At 41.0% G+C, this 12,588-nt stretch overlaps 2 protein-coding genes across 3 annotated transcripts; both read right to left on the bottom strand.

Annotated features, from left to right (window-relative positions):
• Window positions 1-943: 943 nt before the first annotated feature.
• LOC306837971 (uncharacterized protein) lies at window positions 944-4,572 on the bottom strand. Of its 2 annotated transcripts, none has more exons than XM_079365869.1 (4): window positions 3,951-4,572; window positions 3,457-3,525; window positions 2,912-3,204; window positions 944-1,956 (listed from the first exon to the last, which is right to left on the bottom strand). In XM_079365869.1, exons 1-4 carry the CDS (start codon window positions 4,174-4,176, stop codon window positions 1,090-1,092), a joined length of 1,455 nt encoding a protein of 484 aa, XP_079221995.1. In that variant the 5' UTR covers window positions 4,177-4,572; the 3' UTR covers window positions 944-1,089. The 2 variants fall into 2 exon arrangements, with proteins under 2 accessions (XP_079221995.1, XP_079221996.1); XM_079365870.1 differs by having other exon boundaries at window positions 2,912-3,177; window positions 3,951-4,571.
• A 942-nt stretch (window positions 4,573-5,514) lies between these two features.
• LOC306837641 (nuclear body protein SP140-like protein) lies at window positions 5,515-11,892 on the bottom strand. Its single transcript, XM_079365383.1, has 12 exons — window positions 11,828-11,892; window positions 11,521-11,695; window positions 10,675-10,849; window positions 10,134-10,382; window positions 9,704-9,817; window positions 9,298-9,437; window positions 8,128-8,196; window positions 7,876-8,000; window positions 7,034-7,151; window positions 6,868-6,942; window positions 6,488-6,631; window positions 5,515-6,386 (listed from the first exon to the last, which is right to left on the bottom strand). The coding sequence occupies exons 2-12, from the start codon at window positions 11,662-11,664 to the stop codon at window positions 6,288-6,290; spliced, it is 1,452 nt and encodes a 483-aa protein (XP_079221509.1). The 5' UTR covers window positions 11,665-11,695; window positions 11,828-11,892; the 3' UTR covers window positions 5,515-6,287.
• Window positions 11,893-12,588: the final 696 nt, after the last annotated feature.

Genomic DNA, 12,588 nt, shown 5'->3' with positions numbered 1-12,588 from the left:
ATACAAATCTGAGCTTTGGACAGCCTCTGGTTAGTTGCTGAACTATAAAAGCCACAAGTAAATAGAAACTATTTTATGTGATTGCATTTCCTTATACCACTCCAGGGGTTTGAAAACTTCAGCTGTTCAGAGGCTCCATCTAGTGGCAGTACAAGGGAAATGACTTGGCACCCACCTTCATTAAATGTGGTGGGCTTTAACCTGCAGTCCTCGTTCCGTGCAGACATTCTTGAATGCCAAGACTGTTCCTCATCAGCAACACAGAAAACTCTTTGAAAAACAAAAGGACTCTTGAAATACAAAAACAAATATTATTTCTGTGTTATTGCCTTACATTTTTTATTTGCGGTTGATATAAGTCCACGCACATTTATTTCTCCTGCTGTTTTTTTCGAAATGCACGTTGGCACAGTATCTTGACATTTTTGTAAATCTGTATTTTTATTCTTTATATTTTGTATATATTTTTTTATCAATCTTTCTACTGTTAGTTTGCACCATGGCTCAGATAGAAACATTTTTTCAGTTCTTCTGTATGTCCAGCACATCCAGCAAAATTGACAAGAAAGCTGTCTTTGAAAATGGAGTTCCAAGTGAATCTTATACAAGTTTATCGTAGTAGTCCTTCAACAAATCATCTAATTGTTCTGTCCTTTTTGTTCAAAAATGTTTTTTATTTATGACGATATGGAGCTCATTTGGCCAGCTCTTTAGTAAAAGTGATGAACTTGATAATAGTAAATCCTCAATTTCTTCAATTATCTGTCTACCAAAATCAATTTTTTATTTTTATTTTTACAATATAGAAGTTCAAGTTCATTTAATTCACAAAAACCTTATAAATTGAAGGTTCAAGGAGAAGTTTTTTATTTCTTTTTTTTAGTGTTGGAAAGTAATACACTAACATGTAAAGTATGTCATAAAAACAGCCCAGTCATTGAGGTTTACAGAAGTAAACAGTTCATACATTTTATTCATGATTATTTACATTGAGTTCAAGATGATAAGCTGGTGCACTACAAGGCAGAGAATAAAAAGGTCATGATCTCCAGTTAGCGGAGCCCCTTCTCTCTCGCCTTACGACCTCAGTCACTTCCGATCAGCCAGTCTTTGAAGCAGAGCGATGACCGTGTCCTGTTTGGAGGAGAGCAGCTCCAGGGCGGTCGCTATCCTCCCGAGAGACTCCGCCATCCGCACCTCCCTCCTCTCGCGTCTCTTCTCTCTGGCTTCCACTCTGCGCCGAGCCACCCGATCCAGGTAGGCCTGCTCCTCCTGTCCCTTCAGGATCTCCTGGAACGCAGCAGTGCCGGATTGCTCCTGGTTTCCTTTCTGGTACTGTCCGTCTGAGCCTGACAATGGTGCTGCAGATAAGGTGGAAAGAGAAGACGAAACACTAGGGGGGAAAGAGGAGGTGAGGCCGAGGAGATTCTGACTGTTGTTGATTGGAGCATTGCTAAGGCGAAAGGGGATGACACCCGACGGGAAAGGATGAGTTTTACGGCCCGTGTAGGGTGATGAGTGGAGGTCCGTGTTACTAGTCGAGCCAAGGGAAGGGGAAGTAGAAGCCATCTCTGTAAAACAAGGTGCAGAGATAAAAGACGGCGATGGCACAATGGAAGCTGGGTGAGCACTTGTGGTGACGATGTCGCTGTTGAGGACGATCATGGGCTTGAGCTCAGGAGCTTGTGTAGGGCTAATGGTGGCTAAGGTCATTGAAGTAACAGCAGCAGTGCTACTGATCATCTGACTGCCGACGGCTCCCTGACCTGCTAAGTCAACACAATCAATCGAAGCAAAGTCCCCGTTAGGGCGGATGGTGGTGGCCGGCGCTGGAACCTTTGGCTTTGCAGCGATCTTTGCTAAAGGAGAAGGTAAGGTGGAGACAGTGTTCCCGCCTTTGTGTCTCTTGTTGTGGATTTGAGTGCCGACCGTGTCACAGAGCGTTGCATCCATCAACTGGGGAAGAGAAAGGCGACACAAAGAGACAGAGAAAGAAAACACGTTATTTTAGGCGCCACAGTATTAACGGGCCAAAGACTGGGCTTCCTGTACTGGGACACATTCAACGACAGTGTCAACTGTACCTGCTACAATAAATCATGATGACGAGAATACTTTGGACCGTTTCCACCGAGCGGTCCGATATGGATCGGTACAGTTTGGTATGGATTGTGAGCCTGACGCTGATAGCTACGTAATAGCGTCACATGATAGCAGCTAATCGTTAACAGCTTCCACGCTAATAAGTTCAACAAAAGGAGAAAAACGCAACACAGTAAACAGAACCAACAATGGGAGACATCCAGTAATTCATCTACTTTGTCATTGGCATGTGGCTCGAGGACAAATACAGCCGAAAAAAAACAATTGACTGTGTATTTAAAAACGGCAGGGTTGTGTTTGCCAATGTCGCACGGAAAGTGACGATTCTTTCGACCAATCAACGCACTGCAGTGTTTAGCTCTACTTTTTAGGGTCTGATTGATATGCTTGGCACCCCGACAGAAGGGTCCCAAAAGGTAGGACTGTATGGGTCGATAATTTGGGGATCTTTCCCAGCTTTAGTTTATGGAAACACAACAAGACCATACCGCGACAAACTGCTTGGTGGAAACGGGGCCTCACTTTAAGGACGTTCAGACTGAATCGGAATAAGTATCTGATCAGAGAGAGAAAAAGGGGGGGCGACATGCGTAAAGAGCCGCAGGTCGGGTTCGAACATGGGACGTCTGCTTGGAAGACTCTATCCTTCATAAACGGGGTGTGCACACCAATCTCTATAAATTCGCCCAACAATATTTTTTAAACTACAAGAGGTGTCTGTCTGTTACGTGCAATTCAGTCCAACTATTTGGATTTTTTTCTTCTTCTAGTTAGTAAAAAGTGCAAAGTATCCCACGATCCGACTTACATCAAAAAACTCCCAGGATGTCTTAGCATGTCCCGTCCCATGGCTGCGGTCTTTCACCCTCTTGTACGTGACGATGAGGTTGTTCCACTTGCGTCGAATCTTTTCCACAGGGAGCACATGGCCCTTGGAGGCCATCTCCTCCTGGACGCTTTGAAAGAGCTGAGAGCGTTCCCTGGTTTCATACAGGCCCCAGCGGCGGCCGACGGCCTCGATCAGACACAAAACCGCTTTGGACGAGAAGTCGGAGCCAGTCTGGAGCGTCTTTTCTGAAGGAACAGGAGGCATTGCTGAAGCTGAGAGACAACATGGGTTTAAAAACACAAGGTGGGTAATAATGACTATTTAGAAATGATGTGTTTCAATATCAAGGAGATGGACGTTTATTGTATCAGCCAAACTCTACAAGAACCCATTTTATCTCACTAACTGAGTCCTTAAAAAGTATACTGAGCTTTTCGAACAGATCATGTGCTTTTTTTTCCTCCACGGTTTTTATAAGTCTATGACAATAAATCTATTATTTCTCTTTATTCAGATGTGCCTACCTGGAGCTATCTTCAAGTACGTTTTTCCGTCCCCTGCTGTGGTGAAGAATCGGTCTGTACTCATGGGGTCTGATGGTGAGACCGAAAATCAACAACAGATTGAGAAAGATTTATATTGCTTGTGAAGAATTCTATAATGTACAAGATACAGTCAGACTAAAAGGATATACTACATTTGTGATAATAAAAAAGGAGTATAGATGCTATGTCAAATTTGAGGATGTGTCATTACATACACATTACTCAATGTTCTGATTGATTTGCAAAAAGGTGCAATTTGGCACAGTGGAATTTGTTAGAGCCGAGATGTAGATCTACAGTCCCTAAAAATGGGGTATTTATAGTAATAAATAAAATATTTGTACCAAAAACGTTTGATCCGCTGTTAGTATGAGCAAATAGCATTACACAACTAGATAAATGAATAACAAAATATTATCACACTATACAGTTTCGTACTAAAACACTGTTAAAACGCTCTTGTCTGCACTCACACAGCAGAACAGGAGTATTGGTGGCGGCTGCATGCAGCTCTGTGTCAGCCAGCTCCTCTGCAGTCTGATCCACTCCTCCCACTCCTCCTCTGCATGCGGTACTTCCACAGGGCGCAGGCGACTCCTGGCTGCCCAACACCAGCGCAGATGTGTTCTCATCGACAGCTTCGGTCTTCACATGCAACGCTGCGAAGTCGCTGCTGTTTCCTGTCCCATTTCCCTCCATAGCTCACTCAAAACAGACTAATCGGGAACCGAACCGAGCAGAAATTGTGTGTTTGTCTGCGCAGGCGTTGGATTGGGGAGAAAGTTTGGGTGGTGGAGGTTTTCAAACGGCGATGCGGAGTTCGACCTCGGTGTTTGCTGCAGGACTCATAACTCCTGTACGTCGGGTCGAAGGTGTTGTTGGAATAGCTTTTCCCCTCTGTGTGTTTTGTATGAGGGGCAGAGAAATGGCTGCGCTGTTCCCCCCCCCCCCCCCCAACAGCCGACGGATGCGCATGGCGGCTGCGCAGCTTGCAGGACAGATTTGCTGCTGGCAACGCTGACGTCAGCTGACCGCGCGCATTCACAGAGGCGGCCGTGAGGGGGGAGCTGTGGAGGAGCAGCCCCCAAGTAAACCCCCCCCCCCCCCCCTTCAGCCAGTAATTTACCAATGAACAATGTCAGCATTGAACTGGCTCAGCAACATTTTTGATCACTAAAACTTAAGTTTTAACTAGTGTAAATAACATTTTATCACACCATATTTAGGCCTAAATGACTTATCTGTGAATTAAAGCTCTGAGAAGGCTCGCCTGATCTGAATCAAATAATAATTAAGGGTTAGCTTTAATAGCCAACCACAGCAACTGCCTACAAACTAGCATCATCCTGCTTTCTGCATCTTGCACCAGCAGCTAGCTCTCTTCCTCACTCCCTACAGACTGGTATAGTGATGACGTGATTTTTTGTTGGCCAACCCGAAAGAAATGTTGCCGGTGGTTCCTACGAAAATTCCCCTATGGGATTTTTGCATTTCGGACAATAGCAGAAAATAAGCTCTGTGGCAAACATGTTTAATGTCTCCATGACAACTACTGTAATCTTATTTAGCGACTTGTTCTGCCATTTTAAGCATGTTTGAAAACTTTAAATTTTACAAGTGAGTGTCTTAGCTCACATAGTTTATCTCTAATAACAAATCATCTCTTAAGCTTGTGTTAACCACAGACCTTATTTCAGGCGTCTAACCACAACAAGCATCTAACAAAATCCCTATTGACTTTTAGAGTTAGGAACCGGGAGTACGAGTGTGCAGCACACAATAATCGCCACTTCTTGGATGTATAATGATTAACTGTCAGTGTTTCTGTCCTCTGAGTCCAAAATAACTTTATTTGAAATGTACCGGTACATAAGGGCTGATACAGTAGGAAACAAGCAACAGCTCCCAAACATTACATAAAGCCAGCCAAACAAGTCCCCCCCCCCCCCAACATGAAAACACTTTCACCAGACTGCTACTGACATAAGTCTACATTTACCACCAAACTCCCGTTAGAAGCAACCCTAGCGTGCAGAGAGGTAACAACTTTATTTTTCCACACGCAATATAAGAAGCAGTACTCCCAAGTACTCCTGTTATCAAGTCTTATTTTGTAAAAAGAGCACACAGTCAAATAGTTGTTTTTAAATGATTAGAAAACATGGAATTAATAGTAAAAGAACATGGAAAGAAATGACTGAAAATAGACAAACAACAGATCATGTTCTATAGTAAGTCATCTGTGTAAAAAGTTTTGGATGCTTTAAATGAAAGGTGCATTTGAGAATGTCAATACTAACTCCTTATGTAGCAAGAAAGATGAAAATACTCACTCCACATTCATATTTGCACCTAATAAATTAAAATGACAATAAAATGAGGAACAAAGTTTATGCCTGGTCTTCAAAAAAAATCACATTTTAGTCCAACATCATTTCAGTTAAAGGCATGTACCTCAGAGGTGTGAACTCCAGTCACATGACTTGGACTGGAGTTTGACTTGAGAATAAGATAATCCTTTATTCATCTCGCAAGCAGAGAAATTTACAGTGTTACAGCAGCAAAGCAGGATAGCAGAAGAAAATCACAGATTTGATGACTTGAATAATTTGATGACTTTGGACTCAACTTTGGATTTAATACTTACTTTTAACCTGCAAACCAATGCTTTTGTCCCACCTCTGCTGTACCTTATCTCTTTGTAAATTAAGGTTTACCGTAATTAAGAAACTATAAAAACAATTAGGCTGTAACTCTCCATCATGATCTATTTCTCTCCCAGTAACTGAGTGAGAACTGAACACTGTTGCTCAGTCTTTACTCTCTTCACGTATGTTGAACACCCTCTTGAGTTCACTGTCAAATAACTCCTTCAATTTGTTGCTCATGGTCCGAAAATCCTCATTGTTCTGTAAGAAAACATAACAGTACCTGTCACTGTTTATATAAAAAAAAAGACATCTTTGGAATTGATAGTGTTAGCAAGGATTTGAAGAATGCGTTTGCTTACTTGGTTGTAAACAACACTGTTGGTAAATATGAGCTCAATGTCAGACACAAACTCCCCGACAGTTTGGTAAAGATTGTTCTGGAGTTTGTCAGTGACTTTTCTAATCCACATGGGCGTTTGAATGACGGTGGAGTAGTCCTTCAACTGTGGGTGCAAAGCAAAAATGTACAACAAACTCAAGACTCACAAAACCCTCAGCTTCAAGTTCAAGTTTGCACTAATGTCAGACGTCCAATTACAAAAAACCTTACAGAAGTGTAATTCCTCTCGTCTCCAGGTTAATAGTGCTTCTTATTTGATATACATTAAATTACAATTGTCTCTGTTTAATAGGCGGATCACCAAAAGGTGTATGGTTAAAGAAAATACAGAAGACTTACGTAATTGTTTGGATTCATAACAAAATGTTGTTCCTTATCAGCACTGTACAGAAACATGAGAAGGTACTGGCACCTCTGTTGATGGCGGGGCAAAAAAGAATAATGCCAAAAAAGACCAAAAAATTGATATGAGATATAACAGAAAGGGTCATTAAGCCTGCTGTACCTTCATGTGCTGTGATATCTGTCGGGACATTGCTGCTTCCCGTTCCACTTCTTCCCAGAACATCCACTTCTGAGCTGTTCTGAATTCACAGAAGGTACACATCCAGCGACTATTGTCCCTGCTCACAGAAACACACACATTTGTCACAAGTCAGACAATTATCAGTTTTAAAGGTCCAAGATAAGACATCTACTGAATGAAATGATAAAATGACCTTACTATATGATCAGACATTAAGGAAACTATGGTGAACTGCTGAATTTTTCACAAAGGTAACGTTGATGGGATAACTGTCACGAACACACCAAGAGACCCAAATGCACGACTCGGTGGGACAAAAACAGTTTCTTAAAACGTTTATTCCAGGCAGGGTTCGGTACACAGTAGTCAGTCCAATAAGGCAAAGGTACAAAATTGACATGCAAAAACAGAATCCAAAAACACACGGGGGTCAGAACAAGAATCAGAATACTAGAATTGCTGGGACGCAGCTACAAAGAGACAAGACGAACTGGCACAGAGTGAAGGGGAGACAGACATTAAATACTGAACAGGAGGTGGAGTTAACAAGACACAGGTGAGACACATCAGGTAATCAGCAGGCTGAGACACACTGGGGGAAGGGCATGCAGCCAACAGACCTGAAACGAGACACAGGGTGAGTAACAAGTAAAACAAGAACAAGACATGATACATGAGGAAAAACATAAAATAAACAAACACTTAACCCGGGGATGTGACAATAACTTGCATTAGTGTGAATTGTGTTGATCACATGACATCAGAATCAGTTTTATTGGCCAGGTATGTTTAAAACGTAATCCATGATAAACTTCTCTCACCCTACAATGACGTCAGGAGGGAGGTGACATTTCTGATGGAAAGAGCGAGGGCATATATCACACACCACCAACTCTCCTTCTTCCTCTTTACAGACGGAACACTCGTCATCATTCTTCTGATTCTCCTGCAAGGTAAAACACAACAGCAGCTCTGTTTACTTCACATCACTGATGCTGCTATCAGTTTATTGTGCAGAACAAAAGTGGACGTAGCAGGGAAAAGTGCAGCTTGAAGCGGATCCAGGAACTTACCCTGTCTTCAGGCTTTGGCTTGCACAGTGAGCAGTCGCAATTCACTGTGTGAATTGCCAAGATTTTTTCCTGAAAAACAGAAAATAACAGTTTCTTTCAGGTGCATTAGATTGGACAAACACGTTCCCTCTCTCTGAAACCTGCATCATGAACTGTACGTACACTGCATGAACTCACACTGGGGACTGGGAACCTTTTCAGGGAGTGAGAGCTTTTTCAAAAAGGTTGACTTTAGGTTCTGTGGGCTGTTTTTTCACGAGAGATATTCATGACAAGTTGACTAAATAATCAAACGATGCATCCCCTTTCTCGTCAGCTCCTGAATAACCAATCTGTAAAATGAACAAGTGTATTTTTTTTCATTTAGACCCTCAATGCTATTAAAATGTTGTCTAAGCTGCAATGCTGTGACTTCCCACGAGATGGAGCTGTAGCTCTGGTTAATATTCCTGCATTTTCTGTTTTTAATGCCCGCAGATGATGTCTCATGGAGCAGCGCAGGTAAACCGGCAAATAAACACTCGACGAGAGCAACAGGTGACTCAATTTCAGCACCCGCATGTAGACGCTAACTTGCATGTAGGACTGAAGGCTGGTGTCGCTAACAGTGCTAAAGTTACCCCTTAATCAATCTCATATTGAAGATTTTAATTAACTGTCTCATATGGTAGTCAAATAAGTTGCACACAATGTGGTTTTGGATATTGCCGAGCCATATTAAAGGTCTAATATTTGACATTTTTACATAAAATTGTCTAAATTCATTCAAAATTGAAAACATTTTTTAAAAATTATTTTATTGAGTGCTTTCCCTAAATCTCACACTTATAAAGCCAGATAAAATCCTTCACTTTATAGTTGGAATGTCCAGCCATGATTGCTATATAGCGGCCGCCAAAACAGTGCTGCCTTGATGTACACTTTACGTTTATCGTTGCCATGGAAACATCGGAGGGCGGAGGGAAAGGTGGATAGCAAAGTGAAGTGGTGGTAGAACTTACTGTGCATGTTGTTGATTTTTTTTTTATTTTACCTTTAAACTACTCTGCGTGTGTGAGTTTAGATTACTACAGGGAAATCAGTCACGAGCAACATCCCTAAAAAAAGTCCCTCTTCAGTAGGGATTTCAGGACTGGACTGGACTTTAATGACAACACAGACTGCCATTACCTCTATGAGGACACTGAGTGGATTTCCTTCCCACATGATGTCTCTCCTCCACGAGGAATCGGTCTGATGTGACGCCCACGTCACAAACTCCATCGGGGTCATCCAGCTTGTCTCGGTCCGAATACTCTTCCCACAATGCCCTGGTGGAGAGAATGTGTTCAGAAGAGGAAAATTGAGCTGAGCCTAGATGGCTAATACAAAAAAACTTTACAGATATTTAATGGGATAAGGCTGATCCACGGACGTGTGCAATTCAGAAAGATATTGTCTATTGAACCCAAACTTAAGCTTTCACAACTGAATGAAGAGTCTGAAACCATTGGATGGATAAAGAATTACATCCACAGTTTTGTTCATAAGTTTAAAAAAGGAACAAGTAGTCGAGGGTTCATCCAGTTTGAGTTACCTGATGCAAATCGTTTTACATGTAAGGTGGCGGTTTCAGTCCCACATGTAACGTTGAACACCCTCATAATGTCCGGCTGCTGCTCTGCTGGTTCCATCTGCTGCTCTTCCTCATCTGTAAAAGACACATTAAAATGGGGGTGCAGATGGCCTAGCAGTTAGGTGGCGCCCCATGCACCAAGGCTATAGTCCTCAAAGCAGGCAGCCTGGGTTAAATTCCAACCTGTGGCTTTTTTTCCCGCATGTCATTCCCGCTCTATCCTGATTTTCTACTCTATCCACAGTCCTATCAAATGAAGGCAAAAAGCCCTCAAAAAAATCTCTAAAAAAACAAACATATACTAACAAAAATAAAAGCAGTAGACCGTTAGACATTGACTTTATGTTGATGGTTTCCTCCATGACTGGACGTATTATACTGTTATTTTTACAGAACCATGCGCAACAAAAGGGCGACTTACAGAATTGTACTTTTTTGGACTTCTTCCTCTTATTTGGGGTTAGCAGAGATGAGGAAACAGACGGCTCCTCCTCACCATCCCGCAAACGTTTCCTCTTCTTTTTTACAGAGACTTGGGTTTCCTCTTCATCCTCATCTTTTGACATTTCCCTCCTTTTCCCATCGACTGGCTCTTCCTTTTTCATTCTCTCAGGCAGTTGAGTGACATCACGGAAAGATCCTGCAATGGTTTTATTGTTGATGGATATCAGGAAATATGAAGTTGCAACAAACAATGGCAGTGGATATCAGATTTCTGCAGTTCGATATGAGCTGCATTGTTGTGTTAGCAGGCTAATGGTAGCAGTAGTTTGCTCGTAGCCGCATGCCGTATGTACATTTACACCATCTGAGGGTGACCTAAAAACACTTACATGACATTCAAATAAGCAATGACTACAGTATGTATAATCTTAACAAGCAGAATGACTGTTTAAGGCAAATTACGAGCACTGAACAAAATAGTTTCTTACCATCCATGAGGCTGTTGCGAAGTTGTCGCAGGTGAGGATACTGGTTCATGATGGTGTCCTTGAAGACGCAGCTCCAAAAGAGTTTAATGTGCTGCGATCGATTTTTCTCCAACCAGTTGAGAAGATCATAACAAGCTTTCTTTAGTTTATCTTTGCTCTTCATGCGAGTTATTTTCTGCACACACACAAAAGTAGGAAAAGGCTTAGAGTAGAGAATTTGAGCCAATGTCAAGATCTCAATACATTTTTTTGTTACTTTAATGATATGTACAAATATTAGTTTTTCCCCGATAATTTACAAGATATCAGTGTAACTTATAATTCCCCATGGCCTTTACTCTTTACACAAAAAAAAAAAAGAAAGACCATTGTGTTATTCCAAGTTAACTTTGTCATCAGTTATTGGAATGAATCTCTCCAATCATTACATGGCTGTTTTAAATATTGATGAAGAGAAAAAATAGTTTTGTCTCACTTCACAATCAGTGGAAATCTTTAGTTTAACTTGAGTTACCAAACCTGGTTTGACTCATTTCGAAAAAGACTACAAAGTTAGCCTTACTATGGTGACTGATCTAAGGAAATCATTTTCAAACCCAATATTTTGTGTCAAATTATTAATTTCATAAGTAGGCTTAACCATGAAAAAAGTTTGTTTGTTTTTTAAATTATTTAAAATAAACAATTACTGGCAGCATTACTACTCATTGAATGATATTCCCAAACAGCACATGATCAATACAGGTGTGTTACGATTTGCACATGTCCTGTTATGTAATCACAAAGGCCTACTGAACAGTCTGGCTCCTCCCGCTTTTCATTCAAGCGCGCAATTCAGTGCTTTACCTTGTGGCTGTCCTCAGGGATCAAGTTATGATCCATGAGCTGGTTTATGAAGACGGTCGGGCTCTCATAGCAGGACATTTCTGTTTTATGACAGTGAAAAAACTGCAGCAGTTCCTCTGACTCCATGAAATCCAGTGGGTCCATTGTTGTGTCACCCAGTTCACCTTCCAATCCACTTTAGCCCACACAAAAATATGTTAAAGAAAGTTTCAAACTACTTCAATATTTACTTTTATAAAATTCAGAATCAACAATTTTATTCAGGTTTAAGACCTGGTGAAAGTATAATATCAAAGTTTGACTGTACCGCTTCAGAAATCAAAAGAAAGAGTGGGTTGCATATTTGGTAAACCTTTCCACATCCGTGTGCATCTCCTTCCTGCAAAACCAGTCTTAGTTCCTCTCTGCCCTTTCCCACCTAATGACGTTTGGAAAGTGAAACCACGTTCATTTACATACATGCTGTGATGTCACTGAATTTGTGTTTGCCGCATGTGCGCATGCGTGATAATAAAAACAGGTCTCCGTCAAGAGCTCCGACCAAAGAAGCAGGTGTACTGTGTTTTCTTCCCTAACTAAATAAGCTAGTGATAGCTTGCCATCTCTGATGACTGTAACCACGCAAGACTGCTGCAAGGATGTCTAATGCTACAGTTTAGATGTAATCAAACGGTGGTGTTCTGCATCTGATCATATTCGATTTATCCTGTATCAGTTTTTGTAAAGTTTAGAATATTATATGTTAAGTTATTAATTTAGTCGAAAACCGTTTTCTGTTGAATACAGGTATGGAGAGGTGTTTTCTTTTTGTATCTTAATATATATAACTTGTTAATTGCTTGATGAAGCAGCTGTGATTGATATATTAATGTCAGTGATTAATGTTACAAATGTGAATTTATATGCCGAATGGATTTTCCTGTGTACACACACACACACACACACACACACACACACACACATATATACATATATATATATATATATATATATATATATATATATATATATATAAAGGTTTTCCGGCTTCATATGATTAATTTTGCTGCTTTAAAGTATAATATATTG

Source organism: Symphodus melops, assembly GCF_947650265.1.
Source record: "Symphodus melops genome assembly, chromosome: 17".
Lineage (NCBI taxonomy): Eukaryota > Metazoa > Chordata > Actinopteri > Labriformes > Labridae > Symphodus > Symphodus melops.
Note: the sequence above shows the minus strand (reverse complement) of the source record. Positions and strands in the feature narration are given on the sequence as shown.

Excerpts from the sequence above, each read along its gene's own strand:
- LOC306837971 (XM_079365869.1), bottom strand. The coding sequence starts at position 4,176 with ATGGAGGGAAATGGGACAGGAAACAGCAGCGACTTCGCAGCGTTGCAT. Across the intron at positions 3,526-3,950 it reads CAATACTCCTGTTCTGCTGT|ACCCCATGAGTACAGACCGA; the intron begins GTGAGTGCAGAC and ends TCTCACCATCAG. Across the intron at positions 1,957-2,911 it reads CATCCTGGGAGTTTTTTGAT|TTGATGGATGCAACGCTCTG; the intron begins GTAAGTCGGATC and ends TCTCTTCCCCAG.
- LOC306837641 (XM_079365383.1), bottom strand. The coding sequence starts at position 11,664 with ATGGACCCACTGGATTTCATGGAGTCAGAGGAACTGCTGCAGTTTTTT. Across the intron at positions 8,197-9,297 it reads CACTCAGTGTCCTCATAGAG|GAAAAAATCTTGGCAATTCA; the intron begins GTAATGGCAGTC and ends TCTGTTTTTCAG. Across the intron at positions 7,152-7,875 it reads CCTCCTGACGTCATTGTAGG|GGACAATAGTCGCTGGATGT; the intron begins GTGAGAGAAGTT and ends TTCTGTGAGCAG.